This window comes from Colobus angolensis, unplaced genomic scaffold (assembly GCF_000951035.1).
Source record: "Colobus angolensis palliatus isolate OR3802 unplaced genomic scaffold, Cang.pa_1.0 Scaffold4, whole genome shotgun sequence".
Classification (NCBI taxonomy): domain Eukaryota; kingdom Metazoa; phylum Chordata; class Mammalia; order Primates; family Cercopithecidae; genus Colobus; species Colobus angolensis.
Window position 1 is genome coordinate 7,786,155 of NW_012117376.1, and position 12,718 is coordinate 7,798,872.

Sequence of the window (12,718 nt, forward strand, 5' to 3'; positions counted from 1 at the left end):
TTGAACCTGGGAGGCAGAGGTTGTGGTGAGCCAAGATCACGCCATTGCACTCCAGCCTGGGCAACAAGAGCAAAACTCTGCCTCAAAAAAAAAAGGGGGGGGGTTTTCTTGCAGTCCCACCACCATCATTAAAATCATTTTTATCTATCTTGTCCAGGCTGACTTTAAAATTTCTGAGGAGTGCATCGCACAGTGGAAGCAAACCAACTTCATGACCAAGCTGGGGTCCGTTTCCTGTAAATCGCTGAAAGGGGGGAACATTAGCTAGCCAGCCCAGCATCTTCCTCCCTTCTTCCACCACCGTGTCATCTGCTCTCTTCAGTCTGCTCCATCCATCACCCATTTACCCATCTCTCAGGACATGGAAGCAGCGGGTTTGGACTCTTTATTCGGTGCAGAAATCAGCAATGGGCAGCTCACCCTCCCCAGAACCCAGGATCATCCTGTCTGGCTGCAGTGAGAGACCAACCCCTAACAAGGGCTGGGCCGCAGCGGGGAGTCCAGCCCGACCTTCTTCCTTTGGCAGCTGGAGAAATCTGGTTTCAGTATAACTCATTTAAAAATTTATGCCACAGTCCTTGTAATTGGAAAAATACTGGTGCCCAGGTTTTCTTGGAGGTATCCCAGCAGCTGCGCCTCTAGCTGGGATCTAGTACCTAGACTGGGCTAATTACAGCTTCTCCCCAACAGGAAACTGTGGGATTTGAAAAGGAAAGGGAAGGGAAAACAGAACCTAGTGGTCTACCAAGTGGTTGGCAGCTTTCCCAACGTCTGCTTACACTGAGGCTTGGCACTGGGGGGCAGGGCCTGCCCCAGGGCTCTTGGAATTTCCCTTGATCCAGCTAGCCTGGGACATTCCCTAAACCAGCTGCGTGTTAGCATCAGGCAGAATGAATGGCAGGGAGTGATTCTGTCTTCAGAGAGGGTGGGGTACTTCTCCATAAGGCATCTCAGTTAAATCCCCATCATTGTCATAAATTCAAATAAAATGTCTGAACAAGGGTGTCTGGATGTAAGCTGTACCATCTCAGGCGAGAACACAAGTGTGAGGCAGCTGCTGGCCCCTCACCTAGTCTGGGGTTCCTTTACCCTGTAATGGGGGGTGGGGGGTATAAGATGGACAAAACACCTTGACAGTCCCTTTGGCAGTACTAGGCAGAAGAGGCCCATACTTGGGTCCAATGTGTGCAGCAGGCAAAACATTTTCCCTTCTAAATGTGGGCCCAGGCCACTGCCCTGTCCCCCCCGCATTAAGAAGCAGTAGCCACAGCCAAGTTTCAATCATTTAATTAACCCCTTTAAATGAAACACAGTTTTTTTCATGTGTCTCACTCAGGCTTCAGGGCAGAGGGAATGGATTTTTTTGTTTAGACATATCAAAGACTCAAAAATTTAAAGAAATATATATGTATATATATACTTCTAACATTTTATGGAAATTAAAAATCAGAGGCTTTTGGTCTCTCCATTTGCTCTAGGTCAAGCTCATTTACCTCAGAGGACAAAGAAGGGTTGCCTCTTCTAGACCCTCCCTTCTCCTTGTGTCCTCTGTCCCACCCAGCAGGGAAACAAGCTCTGAAGATCTAACAGGATAAAGAGTTCCAGTCACATTGGAGGAGGCGGAGGGAAAGAGAAGTCACGCTCCCTCCCACCTCCAGCCATTCCCAGGTTACTGCCAGGGCCTGGTTTCATGCAGCTTTGACCCAGTCCTGGATCCTAGGGGGTGGGGTAGATCAGGAGCTCTGAGCAGAACAGTGCTCACCGATTATCCTCTTTACCAACTCAGTGGGCAGGTGCAGCGTACACCCAGCAGCACTCTCCACTGCCCACAGGCAAGGGAAGAATATTGATCAGCTACGAGGAGAAGATGGTAGTGACCAGCGGAAAACGCCCTGGAGAGGGCCAGAGGAACCTGGCTCACCACATCCCCTCTGTTCCCAGCCTTGGTGAGGGGGCGGGGAGGTCATGTCAACCTCTCCTTAGTGGTGAAGCTAAAAGCAAGGTTCCTTGCCAGACTCAAGCCCAAGTCACTGTTGAGGAAAGAGGATCAAGAAAGAAGGGGTGGCCCTGGTGGGCAGCCACGCTACTGTGGACCCACAGGGGCCAATGGGGAAGCCAGCTTGCCTAGACAGGTGGCACAGGCTGAAAATAGAAAGGTTAACATTCCTGGAGGAGAGTGCAGTAAGAAAGGCTGATACCTAGGGGACCACGACCCAGCCTGCCCTAGGAGCACTGGGTGTCCCTCACTGACTAGGGAAGACTTGAGTATGCACCTGTGGCTTCCCATCCTTGTCACTCAGCATTAGCTCCTTCCAGTGGAACCACCTGTGCTGAAAGGCAGCTGCAGAAAGGACATCCACCGAAACGAGTAGAGAGAAAGGTCCGAGAATGAAGTGTGGAGGGCCAGGCCTGGGCCTACTGCTCAAGGAAGCTCTCCCCCTCCAAATGCTCCCTTCCATCCACCTCCTCAGTGCTTGCTCAGCCCAAAGGCTCCTGCCTCTGAAGTGCTGGGTGCCCTCCCACCCCAGTGTGGTTAAGGAGGCAAGGGGCAGGTGCTTGACACTGCCAAGTGCCCCGAGATGACTCTACTGCTCTTCTGCTCACCCATCTCTTTGGGCCCTGGCAGTCTCCTACTTGTCCCCAGCATGGAGCACCTGGCAGAACTGGAAGGCAGGAGGGTGGTTGGTGAGTTGAGGCACAGAAGGCTAATCCTCTCTGCACCTTTTGTGCTTTGGAATTCCACAGCCCCACCCCTGCCCCCAGCCTAGAGAAGCCTGTAGGAACAAAATGACTTGGCCACCTCCAGCAACCAAGAGAAGGAGTAAACTGGATTGGGCAGGAGGGCACAGACTGGTCTTAAGCTATGGGCTGGCTGCTGGGGATGGATTCTGCTGCCATGTAAACAGGCCCTTGGAATGCAACTTCCTGGGCCCTGGAGGATGGCCATGCAGCCACTTTTCAAAAGTGCTTTGATTCTGGACTATAGTATGTGCATGGTTTGGACATGAAAAAAAATGAAACTCAGATGAGGTGTCCTGCTCCCAACTCTGTGGCCTCAGGGCCAGCAGGGGGCGCAGCCACCCTCTCCCACCAGCTACCTCCTTCAAGATGAGGCTAAGGCCAAGACTGAAGCGGCAACTGCCGGAGGTGACCCCATTCAGGAAAAGGCATGAGCGCGGGATGATTCGGAGGACAGGAGCAACACCAGGCTTGCATAAGTATCGAAGGCCGTGGAGGTTAAGGCTGCAGGCGCCCTCTCTATTAGGTTGTGTCTGCTGTATCCTCTCGTCCTTGGAGCTGCTCGGGTCCCTGAGATTGTGTTTCTGGGATGGGTCAGCAGTGCCAGTGAGGTGCCTGGTGGTCAGGCCAGCTCTTTCTGTAAGTCTGGGGGAGAAAAAGAAGGGACACTTAGCAAGGGGCCTCCTGGCTTAGTTCTGGCACTAAGAGCCCAACAAGGCATACCCTCACCCAACCTTGTTACCCCTTTGACTTACTGACTATGCCTGCAGCACTGGGCTGGACACCCTACAAATGTTCAGACACTATAATGTAGGTGTCACTGCCCCACACTTTACAATCTAGCTAGGGAAAGATACAAAATTAGCCAGGAATTTGGCTATTGAACCTTGGAATTCAGACACAGTAGGCCTGACACTCACACACCATTCTCCTCTGCGGCCCAGCAAGGGTGATAGCTTGCCCTTCCCAGGCATTCTCAAGACCATAAAGGTTAAAGATCCAAGAGCAAATACCCCATGACGGGACTTCAGATTCCCACTTCCCATCATCAGCAATGGGACCCCACCCTAGCACTGCCCACTGTACCTGAGCCCGGGAGGCCCATCTTCTCCTCTGGACCCACCAGCTGCACGACACCTCCATTCTCCGCCAGCTCCCCCTTAGTCCTGTCCTGGGTGTGAGGGAGCCCATTGGTGCGAGGAGCAGTAAGGGATTCAGCTCGAGGGTAACTGGGGGAAGCGGGTGGGGGGACTCCCACAGATGGCTTGCGGGCCACAGGTGGGGGAGCCTTAGGTGACTTCTTTGGGGCCTGGGGTGGCCGCTGCTCTGAGATGCTCCGGAGTTCTGCCACCAGATTCCGCTGGAGGTCAGCCTGGGTCTCAGGAGACATCGGCCGCTCCAGCTGCAGCTTCCTAGTGCCCTTGGAGAAGATGAAGCTGGCCGTTGAGGCAGGGGACTGGGGAGGCCGTGGTTCTGCCTCAGGTGGTCCGTTGGGCTGGGCAATTGAGAGGCCTTCGTTGGCGGCCAGGCTGCAGGCCTTGAGTCGGACGGCAGCATGGAGCCCTGTGGAGGGGGCAGGCACTGGGCTGGCCCGCCCCGACAGGGCCCTTCGTAGTGGTTTCTGAGGGGCCGATGGCCCCAGCGCTGGGGTGGGAGCCCCTGCTGGAGCACCCACAGAGCGCAGCCGCACCATCTGCAGGAGCGAAGGCGTGACCAGGGGCGCACCTATGTCCTCCCTGGGAGGCCCACCACCCTTGCTGCAGCCCACTGGTTCCTTCTGAGGGAGCCTGGCCACATGCCCTGGGGCAGAACTAGCAGGAGCTGGGGCTGGCGGTGCTGGAGGAGGGTCTGGGCTACCCTGGGGCTGACTCTGCGAAGCAGTAGCTGAGGAGGAAGCAGCAGCCGGGGAGCTGACAAGCTCTGGGGAGCCTGAAAGGCCTGCAGGCTCAGAGCTGGCCACAGAGAAAAAGGCCTCCTCAGGTGGGGGGAAGTCAGCCATGGACAGGTCCTGCTCCTCAGGGGCAGGGGGTGGGGGTGGGGGCCAGTTGGGATCTTGGAGGGGCTCCTCAGCAGTCTCTGGGGCAGATGGTGCCTCCACAACCACCTCTGGCTTCTTAGTGGGTGGTGGGGGTGGATGATAAGATGGGGGTGGGGATGGTGGGGGTGACTGGTCTTTGGAGATGACGGGAGACTCCTGCAGTGGGGTCAAGGTTGTCTGGGAAGTGGGAGGGGACTGGGGACTGGCATCAGTGGTAGAAACAGGCCCAGGAACCATAGCAGGGGCGGCTGGAGCAGGGGCAGCTGGGTTAGGGCTCTTGGGCTTGGAGGGAGGTGGAGAGAAGGGGGCAGGCACCTTGGGGTGAGGAGGTATGACAAACCTGTCACCCAGGGGGGTCAACATCTGTGGCCCAGAGCGGTCTGAGGGGGCTGGGTCAGAGGAGGAGGAACATAGAGACGTGAGGGAAGAGGAGACGGAGGCCCCAGGGGAGCGAAGGGACGTGACACGCTCTGGTTTAGGGGGCTGGGCCTTGCCTGGGGAAGCAGGGGGACCTGCCAGGACCTTGGGAGGGAGGGTGGGAGTACCACTTTGGCTCGAGTATCCACTGGAAGGCGAAAGCGTCCGTTCTGGGGAGCGTGGGGGGCGCCGGGAGCCACCCGGAGACAAGCCAGGTACCCAGTTGTTTGCTGGGTTGGGTGGACAGGGTGCTGCCCCCGCCCCTTCTGAGCCACCAGTGGTGGGTGGCCGAGGTGGCTGGGGCTGCTGCTTACGCTCAGGCTTAGGGGGCAACCCTAAGGGCCCATCAGGCACTGCTAAGCCCCGCTGATGGAGGGAGTGGGTCCGGCGGGGAGGGGGTGGAGGCCGCTTCAGCTTACGTAGGGACACACTCCGGCCAGACAACTGCCCACTGCTCCGAATGCTGAGTGTGTCTGAGGCCTCAGCAGTGCTGCCCCCACTGGGGGAGCCCCTCCCACTGCCTCCCTGGGGAGGGGGTGCCATGCTATTGCTAGCAATAGAGCCCTCCGGCTGGCCCTCAGAGCCACCCTTAGAGGAGAGGGTGGAACCGTCAGACACAATGGTGTCGGAGGACTGAGAGTGGCTCCAGGTGTCACTGGAGGAGGATGGGTGGCGGCTGCGGGGCTGTGGGCTGGAGACCGAGGAGAAGCGCCCCAGCGAACGGACTGAGGCTGGGCTGGCCGAGTGCAGGCTGCAGCGGCTTAGTGTGCGCAGGCTGCAGCGGCCCAGGGCCACCACGTCCACTGTGGGCGGCAGCACAGCATGTGGAATCAGCTTCGACAGGTAGGTGGCCTGGGGGGAGATGGACATGGCCGGGCTCAGGGACTCTGCAGGCCCTGCCCCTCCTGTCAATCCAGGCACTGCTAAGGACATGGGCCGGGTCAATGGTGGGGGCCGGGCGCCCGTGGACCGGCCAACAAAGGTGTCATCCCGGTAGACACGGTCAATGTGGCGCTGTAGCATGGCCTCTGTCTCAGCGCCAGCCTCCGCCTCCAGCGCCTGCAGGGACACCCGGGCCCCCATCCCTGAGGTGCCTCGGGGGCGGCCGTCCACTGTGGGGATGCGTACAGCATCCGGTGCACCAGGAGCCCGGGGCGTGCCTGGTGCCTCACGCTCGTTCCGCAGGCCTGAAAGGGACAGGGAGGAGGTGGGGTCAGCAGAGAGGGATGACCAAGGCTCCCCACCCACCACCACTGCCCTCCTAAACCAGGCCTCACCGAGCTCCTTCTGCACATGCTGCGGGAGTCCCAGCACAGTGCTCCGCCGCTCCCGCCGACGCCGCCCTGACTTTCCAGATTTGGGAAATGAGTCATGGGGTCGGAAGGTGGAGCCTGGGGACCAGTCGGGGGAGAAAAACTGTTACAGCAAAGGACTCAGGGCATATTCTGCAGGGCACTACTTTCGTAATAAGAGCTCTGCGAGAAATGGTTTCCACAGTCAAGTAGGTATGGGCAAGGCTAGGTTAAACAAAGCTAGAGGCTTCTTTTCTGTAAGACTTCTGGAAGGCTACTAAGTCAACAATGGTAATTTCCCTTTAGTGATAGCTTATTATTTAGTAAACATATTATTATGTGTTAGTCGGCATGCTAAACATTTGGCATTCATTCCAATAAGGTACTTATCCTCATTTTTATAGAACATCAAACAGAAGTTCAGAGAGGTTAAGGGTTTTCCCAAGGTCACACAGCTGGCACGTAGTTACACCAGGCCTCCAACAGTTAAGATTTTCTAACCCTTAAACTGCTTTATAGTTAGTGTGTATCATGAATGTGCAAGAGGACACAGGGTACCGTGTTTCCCGAATTCATTGAATCAGAGAGCCTGGCGAAACACTGGATAAGGAGGAAAAGAAGCTACAGATGCTGGGACCCAATGGTGCCCCCCATCCCTCTCCCCTGCCCGTGAATCCACCTTTGCGCTGGATCATCTCTGAGCGGATGGAGAGCGCGTCCTCTGCTGTGGAGCTCTCAGCCACATAGGAGGTGGTCTGGCTGCAGAAGGAGATGTTGTCTTCATCCGGCCCCGTCCGTGAGGACTATCAGGGTAGAAGGAGATCAGGCCCTGATCTGGGTGGGGCTGCCTCCTCAAGGCTCCCCAGTGGAACTTTTTTTATTTTTGAGACAAATCTGTTGCCCAGGCTGGAGTGCAGTAGCGAAATCTTGGCTCACCGCAACCTCCGCCTCCTGAGTTCAAGCGATTATCCTGCCTCAGCCTCTCAAGCAGCTGGGATTATAGGTACCTCCCACCATGCCTGGCTAATTTTTGTATTTTTGATAGAGACAGAGTTTCACCATTTTGGCCAGGCTGGTCTCGAACTCCCGACCTCAAGTGATTCACCCACCTTGGCGTCCCAAAGTGCTGGGGTTACAGGTGTGAGCCACCATGCCTAGCCTCCCACTCGAACTTTTGAGTCACAGATCCCCTCCAGCATCACCTAGCACTGAGAAACCCTGGACTGGCCCTCAGGGGTCATGTAGTGTAGCCTTTTGTGACAGAGGAAAGAAACTGAGACCCAGAAATGTTCCAAGACATCCTTGCCAGGGGTCAAGCAGGTAGAGAAGAGTCAGGACTGAGTTGGAGACAGGGCTCACCTGGATACTCTGGGTGTCTCCATGGTCCCAGCCGCCCTTGTTCAGTTTCTGTTTCTCTGGAAGACACCAGAAAGGTTTGTTGAGTTAGGCCCCTGACCTTGAGAGCTGACAATGCAGCACTGGAGGGAGGAGAAGGGAGTGGAGTGGAGAGGAAGGTTACCTTGGTGTTGTAGGGAGCGGAGCCCCTCCTGGGCCTGAGTGTGCAGCTCTTCCAGGTGCGGGGGTCGCCCACTGGGGAAGAAGACATTGTCCTGGTGCTCATCCACTGCAGACCCTGGCCCCTGGCCGGGCCCTACACTTAGACGTTTGTCATTCTCAGCCTTGGCAGAGCCTAGTGGGAGGGAGGAGGAAGGGAAATGAAGCAAAGGCATCTGGGCCCTGCAGGTGCACAGGTACCATGGCAAGGGCACCCATGGTTCCCAGACTGCACACAGCCCTTGCATATACAAGCAATGCCCCCTTCCCCCGGTCTGGACACATAACCCACAGTTCTGCAGTAAACACTCAACACACACAGCCCCCATACACACAAACTACACCTAAGTGTACATAAATCTGAGTACTCACACCACACAAAGGGCCCCATACAAGGCACCACACACAGGGCACACAGGTACACAGGTCTACTGTGTATGTACACAGCACCCACAGACATCGTCCATGTATATAAACAAAGGGCATCTGAGTATAAACACACGTAGGTACGCACACTGAGCACACCCAGCCCACACGTAAACAGAACACCCACAGTCCCTGCTCTGCATATACACAAACAGTAACCAAGTATATACACGACTGTGTACTCACACATCACTCAGGGCCCCACCAAAGACATCCCGAGTATACACATAGCCCATAGCAAATACACTGCTCTCGCCTCCATACCCAAAACCCCACTTCACAGGAAAACAAACCACCCTTTTCATGCTGCCGCTTGACCCAGGTCCAGGAAGAAGACACCATGGGAAATCAGGAAGGAGAGAGAGCTGGCATGAGTTACAACCAGATTCCCAGAAAATCCTAGGGGGGATGCAGACCAGGGAGATAGCTTCCTGGGTCCCGTACTCACCCATGTGTCTGCCCCTTAGTGGAAGGATGGGCAGGGGAGGGGAGAAGAAAGACTCAGGCCCCTCCACCCACCCAAGGGAGCTCCAGTCTCTCTTGGGGAAATAGTCCCAGGTATCCCCCTCTCCTGGAGGCCCTGGCCCTGGCCCCTGCTGCAGAGGAGCCAGGGATCCATTACAAAGGATCCTGTTACAAGCCCCGCCCGTGGAGGGGCTGGCCATCTAATCCTGGGGATGGGGGGCTGTGTCAGCACTTTGCAGCCCCAGCCCCCCTTTAAATGAAACCCACAACATAAGCAAAAGCGCTGGAAGGGTCATGTGACCTTGGTAGCACCTTATAAAGCGACAGGAACAAAACAAGCCCCAGGAGCAGGGTCCTCAGTTCAGAAACCTGCCTTTCCTCCTCCCTCAGCCCATTCGTCAACAGCCACAGCTCCTGCCCCAGGGAGTCTGCAGGAATCCCACAGGTCAGAGCTAGGAGGCCCCCAACAGATCTAACCAGAGCAGTGTCCTAGATCCCCAGATTTTGCCAGTAGGGAAGTGGTTCAAAGGGGCAAGGCCTTGCCTAAGGTCACCCAGCAATAGGAGTCAGACAGACCCTGGACTCAACTCCAGGTTTCCAGAGGGGACTCATGGATCACACTCAGACTGGGGGCCCCCAACCCTCAAAAGTCCAATAAACTCTGATCCCTATGTCTTAATTCAGGACTGAAAGCCCAATTCCTAGGAGAAGGAAGGAGGAACAGGCCCCTCCCTCCAAAACTTCTCCATTCCCAGGCCTCTAAACAAGATTTCACTGAGCAGGCTCCCCAACTTGCAGTGGTACTACTCTTCTCTCTTCTGGGCTGTCCACGTCCCGTCCTCCCCGGCACACTAGAAAAGGCTAGTATATCTTGACTGGGAGGCTGTACCCAGTAAAGTGTGGGTACCCCGGCAGGGAGGCAAGTCTCGAGGGAGGGCTGCAGGCTTCAAGGTCAGAGACACCTGGATCCATCCTCCCAAGCCACAAGCAGGGCCCAGACAAAGGCAGCAACAAAGCGGCTGGCCAAAAGCACAGCCGGACGGGAGATTCTGGCCTCATTATCAGCCCCCAGCCCCCACCCCCATTACTCTTGCCCAGTCTTGATCCCCCATTCTACAAAAGGGTCTGGCAAAGGGAGGCATCGAGCATCCCTCCCCTCCCCCCAAGCCACACCCACTCACCCTTCTTCTTAAACAGCCCTAGGAGCGCCGGGAGGTGGCGGCCCACGAACACCACCATGACTGCGGGCGCCACTCGGGATGTTCCCTATACCACCCAGAGTCTCCAGAGCAGAGTGCGGGGCGTGCCTTCACTGTGACCCAGCACTATGGGGATGTGAGCCCTCCCGCCCAGCCGCAGAGCGCCGGCTCCAGGCAGAGGAGGGGGAGGGGCTGCTCTCCAGGTCCTCCTCCCACCTTCGCCACTGATCCCGCCCATCTGCCGACCCCGCCCCTCAAATGGGGTGCAGAGGCACAGAAAGGAAACTGCGGCCAGGAGTCCGTGGGTGTTCTGCTCCAGTAGAGTATGATTAGGAGGACCGAAGATACTCAATCCAGTAGCGGATCACTCACCCTGCCCCCAAGTCCAGAGTTAAGGCAGGGGTCCCAGCTGCCAGATGGTAGGTGGAGGGGGCCACCAGACTAGACTTGGCAGGGTGCCCACCTGTAAGCCTCCTGGCTGGCTAGAGTAATTCCCTGGGGAAAGAGCTCAGAGCCTGTCGCAGCCAGGCAGGAGCCCAGAGCTGCTAGTGGGATGGCAAGGCTGTGGGCAGAGGCCTCCAGAGGGGTAGGGGCCAGTCCCAGGACACAGTCCTGGGAAGCCAGAGAGATGCCCAGAGCAGAACCACAGTGGCTGGCAGTACGGCCCCTCATACATATGTTCAGCCCCACACTTTCCACAGGACCTTCTTCCTACTTTGGTAGTGTGACATCAGAAGCCCAGAGAAACATAGTGAACTCTCCAAGATCACAATCTTGCAGAGGCTCAACTTCAAAGCAGACCTCCTTCTCCCCTAGCCTGGAATTCTTCACATGGGCCCCACTCTGTCAGTGATTCTGTCCTGGATCACCAGGCAGGGAGAACAGAATTAGCCAAGAAACAGCCCATGAGTGAAGCAGTAAAAAAGGAAGTGAGGCGGAGAAGTACTGGGAAGGAAGTCAGGTCCAGGTCCAAATCCAGCTCCATCACACAAGTCATGACCTCATATGAAAACAAGGCCAATAACTCCTCTTTTTAAGATTGCTGTGGCTCACGCCTGTAATCCCAACACTTTGGGAGGCCAAGGCGGGCAGATCACTTGAGGTCAGGAGTTCGAGATCAGCCTGGCCAACATGGTGAAACCCTGTCTCTATTACAATTAAAATTAAAAATTAGCTTGGTGTGGTGGTGCATGCCTGTAATCTCAGCTACTTGGGAGGCTAAGGCAGGAGAATCTCTTGAACCCGGGAGCCGGAAGTTGCAGTGAGCCAAGATCCTACCACTGCACACCAGCCTGAATGACAGAGCAAGACTCCATCTCAAAAAAAAAAAAAAAAAAACAAGATAGTTGTATCCATTCATTTGATCAGCGAACACATATTAACCTAGTACTAGGGACTATAGTTAATGGAGAAGAACTTTATCTTGCTCACCAGTTTATCCCCAGAGTCAAAATCAGTGCCTGGAACATGTTTTTTTTTGTTTTTGTTTTTTTTTTTGAGATGGAGTCTCGCTCTGTCACCCAGGCTGGAGTGCAGTGGCCGGATCTCAGCTCACTGCAAGCTCCGCCTCCCAGGTTTATGCCATTCTCCTGCCTCAGCCTCCCGAGTAGCTGGGACTACAGGCGCCCGCCACCTCGCCCGGCTAGTTTTTTGTATTTTTAGTAGAGATGGGGTTTCACCATGTTAGCCGGGATGGTCTCGATCTCCTGACCTCGTGATCTGCCTGTCTCGGCCTCCCAAAGTGCTGGGATTACAGGCTTGAGCCACCGCGCCCGGCCGTTTTTTGTATTTTTTAGTAAAGACAGGGTTTCACCGTGTTAGCCAGGATGGTCTTGATCTTCTGACCCCGTGATCCACCCATCTCGGCCTCCCAAAGTGCTGGGATTACAGGCTTGAGCCACCGCGCCGGGCCATGAAACATGTTATGAGTTGACTTCAAAAAATATTTGATGAATACATGGATGAGGTAAACTAACAATGTAATTTTGGGAAGTGAAGACTCCAGAGCTGTGACAGGAAGGTTTGGTGGGGCCGGAGGGGAGAGTGGTTTAGTTAGGTTGTCAAGAAAAGTCCCTCTAAGAATAGGCTGGGCACGGTGGCTCACACCTGTAATCCCAGCACTATGGGAGGCAAGAAGATGGCTTGTGGTCAGGAATTCAAGATCAACCTGGGCAACAAGGAAAGATCCCATCTCTACAAAAAACTTTGAAAATTACCCAGGCATGGTGACACACACCTGGGGTCCCAGCTATTGTGAGGCTAAGACAGGAGGATTGCTTAAGCCTGGGAGGTTGAGGCTGCAGTGAGCCATGTTCCAGCCACTGCACTCCAGCCTTAGTGACAGGCATCTTTAAAAAATAAAATCAGGCCGGGCATAGTGGCTGACGCCTGTAATCCCAGCACTTTGGGAGGCCGAGGCAGGCAGATCACGAGGTCAGGAGGTCGAGACCATCCTGGCTAATATGGTGAAACCCCCGTCTCTACTAAAATACAAAAAAATTAGCTGGGCGTGGTGGCGGGCGCCTGTAGTCCCAGCTACTCAGGAGGCTGAGGCAGGAGAATGGCGTGAACCCGGGAGGCGGAGCTTG

General features: G+C 55.6%; 2 protein-coding genes across 3 annotated transcripts in view; one reads left to right on the forward strand and one right to left on the reverse strand.

Annotated features, from left to right (window-relative positions):
* The window catches only part of YARS (tyrosyl-tRNA synthetase), a 52,849-nt gene extending 51,846 nt beyond the window's left edge, over positions 1 to 1,003 (forward strand). The window contains exon 13 of the mRNA XM_011955404.1: positions 158 to 1,003. Coding sequence (XP_011810794.1) covers positions 158 to 268 — 111 coding nt within the window. The 3' untranslated portion in view covers positions 269 to 1,003. The remainder of the gene's footprint in view (positions 1 to 157) is intronic.
* A 268-nt stretch (positions 1,004 to 1,271) lies between these two features.
* On the reverse strand, positions 1,272 to 10,304 carry KIAA1522 (KIAA1522 ortholog). 2 transcript variants are annotated; one of them, XM_011955407.1, is made up of 7 exons: positions 10,113 to 10,304; positions 8,006 to 8,176; positions 7,846 to 7,901; positions 7,166 to 7,289; positions 6,472 to 6,585; positions 3,826 to 6,381; positions 1,272 to 3,384 (listed from the first exon to the last, which is right to left on the reverse strand). In XM_011955407.1, the coding sequence occupies exons 1-7, from the start codon at positions 10,168 to 10,170 to the stop codon at positions 3,362 to 3,364; spliced, it is 3,102 nt and encodes a 1,033-aa protein (XP_011810797.1). In that variant the 5' UTR covers positions 10,171 to 10,304; the 3' UTR covers positions 1,272 to 3,361. The 2 variants fall into 2 exon arrangements, with proteins under 2 accessions (XP_011810797.1, XP_011810798.1); XM_011955408.1 differs by lacking the exons at positions 3,826 to 6,381; positions 6,472 to 6,585.
* Positions 10,305 to 12,718: the final 2,414 nt, after the last annotated feature.